Below are 12481 nucleotides of genomic sequence, written 5' to 3'. Positions count from 1 at the left end.
TATGGAGTGCAACTTGGTTGTCACAGTACAATTTCATAGGTTTATCCATGTGAAACCCAATTTCTTGTAGGAGATTCCTCAGCCACACTAATTCACAGGTAGTGTGAGCCATGGCCCTATGTTCGGCTTCAGCACTGCTTCTGGCTACAACCGTCTACTTTTTACTCTTCCATGTCACAAGATTTCCTCCCAGAAATGTGCAATAGCCTGTAGTAGATCTTCTGTTACTCACTGAGCCTGCCCAGTCTGCATCTGTATACCCAACTACTTCAAGTTTTCCTTCTGGTTTATACAATAGCCCACGGCCTGGAGCTCCTTTCAGATACCTCACAATTCTAAGGACTGCATCCCAGTGAGGTATACGAGGGTTCTGCATGAATTGGCTCACCACATTGACTGCAAAGGAGATGTCGGGTCTCGTGATAGTCAGATAGTTCAGCTTTCCCACTAGTTGTCTATACCTTCCAGGATCTTCAAATACTTCTCCTGTATCACTGCTCAACTTAACATTTGGTTCCATAGGGGTCTCAGCCGGTTTTGCACCTAACAGTCCTGTTTCTTCCAATAGATCAAGGACATATTTCCTTTGGCACAGATTCACACCTTGTTTTGACCTGACAACCTCTATTCCCAAGAAATACTTTAATGTTCCAAGGTCCTTTGTTTGAAAATGATTTTGCAGAAATACCTTTAGTTTGCCAATCCCCAATTTATCACTACCAGTGATGACAATATCATTCACATAGACCACTAATAAAATCTTCCCAGCTTCTGAGTCATAGCTGAACACTGAGTGATCAACCTGGCATTGCTTCATTCTAAAACTCTTTACCACTTCGCTGAACTTCCCAAACCAAGCACGTGGAGATTGCTTCAACCCATAAATTGCTTTCTTCAGCTTGCACACCTTACCACCCTCCCCCTGAGCAACAAACCCAGGTGGTTGCTCCATATATACCTCCTCCACTAGATCACCATGGAGGAAGGCATTCTTTATGTCAAGTTGAAGGAGAGGCCAATCATACATAACTGCCAAGGAAATTAGGACACGAACGGAACCAATTTTAGCCACCGGAGAGAATGTCTCCATGTAGTCCACACCATACAACTGTGAGTAACCTTTAGCAACAAGTCTGGCCTTCAGACGCTCCACACTACCATCTGGTAAGTATTTCACAGTATACACCCATTTACAGCCCACAGCATGCTTCCCAGGTGGTAGAGTAGTAAGTTCCCACGTTTGAGTATGTTGAAGAGCAGAAAGTTCCTCCTCCATTGCCCGCCGCCATCCAGGTGAACTAAGAGCTTCTTGAACATTGTTAGGTATGGAAATAGAAGACAAAAGTGAAACAAACTGGCGATGTGAGGTAGAAAGACGAGATAATGAAACAAAATTGGAAATGGGATGGAGTGTAGAACTACGTTTACCTTTCTGTAAGGCAATGGGTAGGTCAAGATCTGAAGGTTTAGCAATAGGAGCCATGAGAGGATCCGCAGATGAGGTAGAAGCAGGAGGAGGGGCCGGTGTTGTTCGACGTGTATACACTTGTCGGATCGGTGATCGTTCAGTGGTGACCTGCACTGGATGAGGATGAGTCTACTCCAACAACAGCCTCTGGAACTGAATCACTGACAGGAAGAGGAAGAGGAGGTAAGGGTGAGGACAAGGGTGCTTCATGACTGGAGAAGAAGGGGACAAACTCAAAAAAGGTGACATCAGGGCAGACATAGCACTTTCGGGCAATGGGATTATAACACTTGTACCCTTTTTGAGTCCGAGAGTAGCCAAGGAAGACACATTTAATTGAGTGTGCATCTAGCTTGTCTATTCCAGGACTCAGATTATGAACAAAGCACACACAACCAAAGACACGAGGAGCTAATGGAAACGGAGATAAAGTGGGAAACAAGATGGAGAAGGGGGACCGACCATGAAGAATAAAAGAGGGCATCCGATTAATGAGAAAACATGCAGTGAGTACAACATCACTCCAAAACCGTTTAGGAACATTCATGTGGTGAAGCATAGACCGAGCAATTTCAAGAAGATGACGATTCTTCCGTTCAGCCACCCCATTTTGTTGAGGGGTGAAAGCACACGAGGTCTGATGAATAATGCCATGCTGTTCTAAATACTGTTGAAATGCAGTAAGAAAGTATTCACGACCATTATCTGAACGGAGAACTTTGATTGGAACACCAAATTGTGTCCGTATTTCAGCATGGAATTTTTGAAAAATGGAAAATAATTCACTTCTTTCTTTCATTAAGTAAATCCATGTCATTCTTGAACAATCATCAATAAAGGAGACAAAATACTTGTACCCATTATAAGACTATTTTGATTGGACCCCAAACATCTGAATGAACCAAAGAAAAATGACTCAACATACGACTCTCACTCTTGGACTGAAGGACACACGACGGTGTTAAACAAACTGACATGACTCACATTGTAAAACTAACAACTGACTCAATGATGGAACCAACATCTTGAGAACCTTGAGAGATGGATGTCCCAGTCGGCAATGCCATTGTAGAGGAGTAAGGGAAGTCTGAAGTGCAATTGAAGATCCACCACCGTCAAGATAATACAATCCACCAGCTTCATGCCCCCCACCAATCTTCTTCCCCGTCTTGAGATCCTGAAAAACACAAGTGGAAGGAAAGAAGGTAACATAACAGTTAAGAGCTTTGGTTATTTTACTAACGGACATAAGATTGAATGGAAACTTAGGTACATATAAAACAGATGATAAGGGGACAGAAGCCAAGTCAACATTACCAACACCACAGATGGGAGATGAGGACCCATTGGCAAGTGTAACAGTTTGTGATGTGGAGGTTTCAGAAAGAGAAGAGAACACACCTGGAGTCCCGGTCATATGATCTGAGGCTCCAGAGTCAATAATCCAGGAAGGAGTTTTAGATGACATGCAAGCAATACCTGATTGGGCATATGTGGCAGTGGTATGCTGTGAAGTAGTTTGAAGGAACCGTTCATACTCATCACGCGGAACACTCACCATCTCCCTCCCAGAAGTAGATGTAGATGTGGGAGGTGTTCGGTTTGCTAGTTTACTGTCACTAATAGCAACCTCGCCTGCTACAGCATGATTAGCCCATTTAAAGGGAGGGCCATGTAGGTCATAACAGAAATTCACTGTGTGTCCATCCCTACCACAATGAGTACACTTCCTTGTAGAGTTATTTTTTCCTCTGCCACGGCCTCCCCCTGAATCACGGCCACCCCGACCAATCATGGAATTGCCACGGCCCCCTCTGGAATGACCTCCCCCTCTTGTACTATGTCCACCACCTCTAGCTGTCACAAGTGCTGATCTATCATACTGTGTGGGGTTCTCTGTCTGGCCCAAAGAAATTCTACGAAGTCTTGAGAATACTTCCTCAAGTGTAGGAAGAGTAGAGCCCCCCAATATTTGAGCTCTAACTGGTTCATATTCCGACTTCAGCCCCACTAAAAATCTTGTAACATCTAGCTGCTCCCTTTGCTGTTGCTGAACTTGAATATCTGGAGTAAGGGGATGATAAACATTGAGTTCTTTCCTTATATTCTTCATGCAGGCATAGTACTCTTCTAGTGTTTTGGTTCCTTGTTGTAGATCAAAGTACTCCTGATACAGCTGATATACTCTTGTTGTGTTATCTTGTCCAGAATATAGCTTCTTAGCATGCTCCCTTATATTCTTAGCCGTATCAAGGAACATGAAGTTGGCACTGATTTTGGGTTCCATACTATTCCACAGCTAAGTCATGATTTGAGCATCTTCTTGTTCCCAATCATCAAACCCTGGAGAGTTAACCGGTGGCTTCTCATCTCTTACATGCTTTACTTTCTTCTTTGCCTTGAGAAAAACTTCCACTGATTTAGCCCATGGAACATAGTTCTCCCCATTTAGCTTAATTGAGGTCATTTGTACCCCTAGGTAGTCGGAGGAAATTACTACACTAGGTTTCTGATCATTGTAGCCATCTCCTATTGCTGCCATTGTACTCTTTCACAGTTGTCTCTAACTTTACTTCTTAGCTACAAGCTGATTGATGTTGTTCACAGTTTGATATTTCAGCACCTATTGCAGCCTCTAAACACCACAGTGGAAGCACACACTTGTTCTTATTCACACTACTACTGACTTCACACACACTTACGTCCCACATAAGCATCAATTTACCATTCACTAATCACAAGTAGAGGCCCTCTTACAACCACTCAAGCACCACAACACAGCCAAATCTGCTGCACCCAGTTCAGACTTGTTTAACACACTTAAGAGGGCATTACACAACCACAAGGAGTTCGGCAAGGTCATTGCTTTCTACCTTACACCACTCGGCCACTTACAGCAGCCCTAACACCATTCAACAACTTACAGCAGCCCTACACCATTCGGCTACTACACACACAGCCCTTCCTAGGGCAACAATGAACCTAGTTCTCTAGGTTCTACTCAATACTAACAGCTTCTTGTAGGGTTTCTACCCAGAAATATAAGTAACACTAGAAGAAGAGAGAACCGACCTTCCTTTGAGAATATCAATCAACCATTCACTGCTGAAGTCACTTTCCTTGTTGAAGAAGGTTATGCGCAGCAGAGAGACAAGCTGTAATGTTTCTGACCTAGGGCGAACCAGTTCTCTCCATCGACTGACCAGAAATGAAGGTGAAGAGTCACGAACAATGCTGAGGTGCTTTACCAACTGACTTAGGTCAGGAGCATGGCTCTGATACCATGTTTCGACTGCTGCTACAGTAGTCCGAACAGGAAGAGGAGAAGAAGAAGAAGGGTCTGTTGAAAATCTGATGGTTAACCCATCCAGTCGACCCCCTTAATCTATATTAGATTCTAATAATGTTTACAAAGACAGAAATGCCCTTAAGTGTGGGGCAGAGTAACTCTAATAACACTGCCACATAAGCAAGGTACTTAATAAACAGAAGAAGACTAAACTACCCCTATTCGGCACATCTTAACAATCTCATATCCAGCATTTGTTGGTATGGTATCCAGAGGCCTTTTATTGTAGAAGGTAGCAAATAATGATCCATTTTTCTGTTAAGAGTGGTCATGTTATTTCTTTTAATTAATTTTCTTATTCCTTGGAATTTTACCTTTGATAAATTTTGATTGCACTGCTATGATTCATGTTGTTTTCATAAGATGTTATTGTCCTCCCTTTTTCTTTTATTTTATTGTAAAAGTGTATTTTGCCCTTGTGATGTTTATCAACTGTTTCTAGCAGTTCATGGAGGTATTGGTGAGGATGGCACACTTCAATCTATGCTGGAGGCAGAAGGCATACCTTATACAGGTTTTTATAATTATCAAAACATACATGTAGTCAGTGCCTGGATTCTCTGTAGAATGAGATGCTTTCTCCTTGGTGTTTACCTTGTGATTGAATTCAAAAATTAATCCAAAATGGATGCTTTGTTGGAATGTTAAGAAAATCTTCAAATAGGTTGAATGAAGTGATTCAAAGTCACATGGTTTCTTATGATACCTGGATATGTTTACATGCTTAGCATACCCATGTCAAACATGATACAAATCCAATATGTTGCTGGAAACCACATGGTCACTTCTGGAGTATACTTCACACTGTCAACATTATTGCTGATAAAAAAATACTGTTGTTTAGCCTGGAAACATGGTATATATTAACAAATCATACTATAAAATTATATACATTCTAGATTTTGGTTGAATTTGACAACATATAAGTATTGGGAAATGAAACTTAGCTTCGAAAACTAGATATAAATGCAATATATAAGCAATTAAATGTGATATCCATATTCATACCTGTGTGTACATGATCTTAGGAAATGGAGAGCCATATTCTTGTTCCCTGGATCTCTTTTGGTGTCCATATCCATATCCAGGCATCATAATTTCCAAATGCCCCATGAATATACTTTTACCCTGATGTTTTTTTTTTTTTCATTTCTATTTGTGCTTACATGTTGCAGGTCCTGGTGTAATGGCCTCCAGAACTTGTATGGACAAAGTTGCAACTTCTCTTTCTCTTGGACATGTATGGTAATTGAGTAGTATGTGATACAGTATTAAATGATGGATGTGGCTAGTTTTATATTCACCAGATGTTGTTTTCATTTTTCCTTCTTTTTGATGGTTGTTTGTTATATGTTCAATATATGTTTATATATGTTAGAATACTCGAGTCAGGGGTATTTTGGTCATTCTGGTTTATCTGCTTGAGAGTGAAGGGTCTATTGTATTTGAGTTTAAGTTATGTGTCCCATCTACTATGAGGGATAAAATGGTCTTTCTTGTAACTCTATGATTTTGAATAAATACAAGTGGGTCGGCTAGGGGAGTTAGAATTTTTACTCTCTTCTAGTCTGGCCGAACTTTCTTCTTCTTCTTTCTTCTTTCTTTCTCCTTTCTTTCTCCTTTCTTTCTTCTTCTCTACTTCGACCTAGAATCTACTAGGGTTTACTTACATGGTATCAGAGCAGTAAGGTTATATTCTCCTTTCTCTTACTCTCATTCTTTCTTGCTGCTGTTCTCTTTCTGGGTTCGCCGCCAACTCTCACAGTAATCTTCATTTTTCGGCTGACCTGAGTGGAGGTTCGATAAGGGGCTGAAAAGGAGCTGTTGTTTTGTGGGCCTGGAGGTGAGAATGCCTCCGGTTGCTGTCGTGGTGGTCGTTGAAGTGGTATACTAAACCCTCTATTCAGTGTACGAAGAGGGCTGAATGTGGACAGGTATGAACACTGCTGTCGTGTGTTCAAGTAAGGGACTGTGAATGTTTTTTTTTTTTTTTTGCTTCAAAAGTTGGTTGTTGTGGAGCTTGGTGTGACTGATATGCATATCAGTCGTGTTCCTCTGCATTTTTCCTCATGTGTGCTGAAAGAAGAGTTGTCGACTGCTGAAGTTCACGACAGCAGTGGTGTGGTGGTGATTGTGTCGTGGTGATTGGTGTGTCTATGATTCTAAATACTTAAAAGTGGACTCCTAGACCTTGTGTGTAATCAGTTCTGCAGTATGAAGAACAAGTGTTCGATGTAATGACTGAGTGATTTCAGCCTTAGTGTGTTGATGGTAAATGGTTCTGCAGTGTGCAATCCAGGTGTTTGATGTGATGACTGAGTGATTTCAGCCTTAGTGTGTGGTGTGTAATGTGCATTTGAAGAAGTTGGAGTTGGTGGTGTTATAAGTGAGATAAGTCTTGTGAAAGTGTGTGAGGTTGTGTTGTATATTTGAAGGTGAAATAATTAAGATGGTTTCATTTGAAGACGGAATGACAACAAAACAGGTGTCATGCTTTCTCCAGACTAAGTGTTCAAATGACATCCATCAAGTTGAATGGTGAGAATTATGTACCTTGGGCAAAATCTGTGGAGGTGTTCTTGAAGGCCAAGAGGAAGGTAAAACATGTGAGAGAGGAGAAACCTCTCTCTGATTCCCTTGGGTTCAGTGACTGGGAACAAGAAGATGCACATATAATGACATGGCTCTGGAACAGCATGGAACCAAAGATTAGTGTGAACTTCATGTTCCTAGATACAACTAAGGAAATTTGGGATCATCCTAAGAAGCTGTACTCTGGACAAGACAATACAACTAGGATGTATCAGTTGTACCAAGAGTACTTCAATTTGAAGCAAGGGAGTCAAAGCTTAGAAGAGTACTATGCAAGTTTGAGGAACATCCATAATGAGCTCAATGTGTATCACTCTCTAACATCATATGTTCAAATCCAACAACAGCAATGTGAGCAGCTTGATGTGACAAGATTTCTTGTGGGTTTGAAGGCTGAGTATGAGCCTGTCAAAGCACAAATATTGGGGGGATCTGCTCTCCCCTCACTTGAAGAAGTTTTTGCCCATCTTAAGAGGACATCCATTGAGTCGGTAGAACATTCTTCTCCCTCTGACAGATCTGGTTTGGTAGTGACTAAAGGGGGTGGTCGTGGGAATAGAAGTGGTGGTGGAAGTAGTGGACTCCCAAGCAACCGTGGTGGTCACATGTTTAGCCGGGCTGGTGTCCGGATTGGAGGCCGGGACTCAGGGGGAGGTCGTGGAAAAGGAAGGAGTAATGCCCAGAGAAAGTGTACACATTGTGGTTTAGAGGGGCACACTGTTAATTTCTGCTATGATTTGTGTGGTCCACCCAACACTTGGGCTAACCATGCTATGACTAAGAGTAGTGGCACAATTACTGAAAGCCAGCAAACTGACCCAATCCCCTCCACATCTGCTTGTGCTTCTGGGAAGGAAATGGTGAGTGTACCGCGTGCAGTATATGAGCAGTTTCTTCAAACATCTCAGCAGAACACCGCTACACTGGCCCATTCAGGTATGGCTTGCTTAGCTTCCAAAGCCTCTCACTGGATCATTGACTCCGGAGCCTTGGACCATATGTCTGGGACTCTTGATGTATTTTCTTCCCTTTCTCGCTCCACATCTCAAACAGTTACACTTGCTAATGGTTCTACATCTCCTATCTATGGTGTTAGTGATGTTGATCTCTCCTTGTCTTTATCATCTGTTTTGTATGTCCTTAAGTTCCCTTTTAACCTTATGTCTATTGGTAGATTAACCAAGTCTCTTAATTGTTTTGTAACCTTCTATCCTTCTTCTTGTGTGTTTTAGGATCTCAAGACGGGGAGGAAGATTGGTGGAGGGCATGAAGCAGGTGGATTGTATTACATTGATGGTGGTGGCCCTCCAGTAGCCTTTCAGTCATCTCTTACTCCTCTTTAATGGCACTGTAGACTTAGTCATCCTTCTCTCAAGACTCTGAAGTTGCTGGTTCCTTCCTTGAGTCATCTTTCATCGTTAGATTGTGAGGCATGTCAATTGGGAAAACATCATAGAGTCTCATTTAGTCCAAGAGTTGATAGTCGTGTCTCAAGTCCTTTTTCTTTAGTTCATTCTGATGTATGGGGTCCAATTAAAGTGGTGTCATGCAATGGGTATAAGTACTTTGTAATCTTTGTTGATGACTTTTCAAGGATGACATGGATTTATCTTATGAAAGACCGTAGTAAATTGTTCTCTATTTTTCAAAAATTTTATGCTGAAATACGCACTCAATTTGGTGTTCATATTAAAATTCTTCACTCCGGTAATGCCAAAGAATACAACTCCTCACCATTTCAGCAATACCTAGAACATCATGGGATAATTCATCAAACTTCTTGTGCCTACACCCCACAACAGAACAGTGTAGCTGAACGGAAAAATCGACATCTTCTTGAAACTGCTCGATCCTTGATGATCAATATGAATGTCTCAAAGCCTTTTTGGAGTGATGCTGTTCTCACATCCTGTCAATCGGATGCCCATGTCAATCCTTGGAAGTCAATCCCCTTTCTCCGTGTTGTTTCCCACTTTGTCTCCATTTCCTCTCACCCCAAGAGTCTTTGGCTGTGTTTGTTTTGTTCAACACTTGAGGCTTGGGGTAGACAAGCTAGATTGCTCGAGCTACTAAGTGTATATTTCTTGGCTACTCGAGGACTCAGAAAGGGTATAAGTGTTATAACCCTAAATCCCATAAATCGTTTGTGTGCTCTGATGTCACCTTCTTTGAATTAGTTCCGTTCTTCTCAGATGCTGGGGCCTCTTCCTCTCCTTCTGTGGTTCCTCTTCCTGTACCTGTTGTGGACACCCTTCCCGTAGCTCCTATTTCTACTGCAGATGCACATCCTATGCCTGTTACTACTGAGAGGCCGCCAATCACTCAAGTGTATACCCGCAGAAGTGCATCGGACCCTCCTCCACTTCAGCCCCTGTCGACAGATCCTGCTACTGCTCCTTCTCCCTCAGATCTTGATCTTCCTATTGCTCCGCGGAAAGGTAAACGTACTTGTACTTCTCATCCCATTTCACACTATGTTTCTACTTCTCACCTTTCTGCTTCACATTGCAATTTTATATCATTACTCTCATCTGTTTCCATCCCCAAGACTGTCCAGGAAGCTCTTACCTCCCCAGGGTGGCGGCAAGCCATGGAAGAAGAACTCTCTGCTCTACAACATATTCACACGTGGGAACTCAGTAGGATGGTGATCAATCCACTATGAATCCCTACCAATCTCTGATGCCATTTGAAAACATTGGCTGGATTTAAGGAGTGCAAGATTATTAGTTCTTTATCACATTGGGCTGTGGTTCTTTAAATGTTTTTAAGGATTGGGAGGATAATATGAAGCATCAATTAATGTAATCTTCACATTTTTTGTAACTTTTATAGCATTCACTATTGATGATTGGAGGATTTGTCCTCTTTTACTTGTTTTTTTGAAGATAAATAAAAAGAAAACTCACTAAACTGAAAGAAGTACATAAGGTGATGAGAGATCACCAAACAAAGGAAAGATAAACAACAGAATTAAAATGCAACAGAAAAACAAATACATCAGCCCCTCCAAACCAACTCCAAAGATGACCAAGATTCTGCCCTAAATGATTCTCTTGAAGCTCCTGCGAACTCTGGAATAATAAATATCCAGTCCAAAATTCTTCTCCCAATGAGTGAACATAAATCCTTGGAGTTTGTATTCTCTTCAAAAATTCTTCTATTCCTCTCCTTCCAAATTTCCCAGCAGATTGCAAAAGGAACACAGGACTAGATTTAGCTTTCTTGCTTCCTACTAAAACTGGCCAGCAAGCAAAAATGTCCTTCAGGCTTCTAGGATTCCATCTGTCTATGCCAAATAACCTAAAAAAGATGCTCCAAATGCAAAAAGACGAATTACATTTAACTAAAAGATGCAGCACACCAAATTGCATTTTAAGCTCTTTTAGTTGTCTTTCTCACTTGTACGCATATCAGCAAAAATTTGAATATTGATAATGAAAGAATAAGAAAAGAAGGTATTTTTTGGGTTTCCTTTAAATACCAAAAAGGTAAGCTACAGCTTTCTGACGGTTCAACTTCCACTATGTTGTGAAGTTACCTCCGGCCTTGGTGGAATCTACATCTTCAATGGTTCCATTGGAAGATCCTTGTGTGCTTCCATCCCAAGGAAATCCTTCTGTTTTTAGTTGGTCCAGGAATTCTATGGAGTCCTCATATAGTTGAAGTTTACTTCATCAATTAGAATAGAGATGGTCTGTAGTGATGGATAGACCAGGGAAAGATTGTAGAACCTCTTGAAGTTTCCTCCTAAGATTGTTGGAAGTGATATCACTGGATTTCTTTAATATCTGCATCCAGGGTTTAAGAAGAGAAATAATACATAACTTCATGATGTGGACAGAAAACAAATGACATGCAACACCTCAGGTGTACAACAATAAGAACAAGAAACACCAAGTTGAAAATAACAAAACAAGTTGGATTTTTAGGGATTTCAGACCTGAAATTGAAGCAAAACTCCTCCTGGAACAATTCTGCTACAGTAACAATGGCAGCAAGCTGGCCTCCCGTGCGGATACGCAGCGATAAAGGGATTGGAAGGTGCCAAAATGGGTCGACTCTTCAAAACCAAGCTCCCAATACTTGAAAACCCTAGCTGGGGATGAGCTACAACTCAAACAAGAGAGAAAGAACTAAAAGAAAGCCCCTCCAGAAACAGCCCCCTTTTCTTTTATAAGACCCAATGGCTTGCTGGAGAAGCCAATTAAAATATTTACACATAAACCCCTAGATTGTTTCCCTCTCACAAGCAACTCCATAAGAACAAAACTAACTTCAATGGCCCCCCAAAAGATAACTTTTGTTACAAAAAGACCCAAGAGACCAAAACCCAACAGATGTGCACCCAACTGCCCTGACCATAATCTGAATTATAAAATGACAAAAATATCCCTGGTCCCAAACTGTCAACAAAGCTACCCAAAAGCAACAATTTGGAGTCCTACTACAAAAGCATGCAAAACATAATACATTTACTTTTTTTTTCTTTTTTTTGGCCTCATCATTCCCGTTGGGTTAAAAAGAGCTCGACCCCGTGCGAGTAGCAATTTTAACAACATTGCACATGTCTCCATCTATCTTCATAAACTCTTCACTAATTGAAGAGTTCTCAATTGTTGGTTTCCCTTTCCACTTGACCAAGAACCTAAAATAGGTCCCATTTCGAGTGTTGGTGACTCAAACATTTTCTACACACTCTACTTGTTCAAACTCATTAGAATTATGGGTCCTTTGTGCTTGTCCTTGCTCAACCTTGTTTGCTGGTTCTAGATCTCTATGGTAATCAAAGAGGTCTGCTACATTAAAAATAGGTGGAATGGACAAATCAGTTGGTCGCTCAATTTCATATGCATTGTCACCAAACCGTTTCAGCACTTGACATGGCCCAATCTTTTTCTGCTTCAACTTATGGTAAGTCCCAACAAGAAACCTCTTGGGCCACAAATAAGCCATGACTAGGTCGCCCTCATGAAACTCTTTCATTCGACGATGCTTATGCTTAGCTTCTTTATACCTTTGGTTGCTTTCTTTCAACTTCAGTCATACATTCTCTTTAATCTCTCGAATGG

General features: G+C 41.3%; 1 protein-coding gene across 8 annotated transcripts in view; it reads left to right on the top strand.

Annotated features, from left to right (window-relative positions):
* LOC104597236 (D-alanine-D-alanine ligase family) overlaps nucleotides 1-12481 on the top strand; it is a 129749-nt gene that overhangs the window by 60373 nt on the left and 56895 nt on the right. For all 8 annotated transcript variants that reach the window (XR_016082475.1, XR_016082476.1, XR_016082477.1 and 5 more), the window contains 2 exons: nucleotides 5263-5331; nucleotides 5993-6057. Coding sequence is in view for 5 of the 8 variants with exons in the window: in XM_010258681.3 (XP_010256983.1) it covers nucleotides 5263-5331; nucleotides 5993-6057 (134 nt within the window). In the remaining 3 variants the exon portion in view is untranslated. The remainder of the gene's footprint in view (nucleotides 1-5262; nucleotides 5332-5992; nucleotides 6058-12481) is intronic.

The sequence above is a fragment of the Nelumbo nucifera genome, chromosome 2, assembly GCF_055504915.1.
Source record: "Nelumbo nucifera cultivar China Antique chromosome 2, China Antique-T2T, whole genome shotgun sequence".
Taxonomy (NCBI): Eukaryota; Viridiplantae; Streptophyta; class Magnoliopsida; order Proteales; family Nelumbonaceae; genus Nelumbo; species Nelumbo nucifera.
Note: the sequence above shows the minus strand (reverse complement) of the source record. Positions and strands in the feature narration are given on the sequence as shown.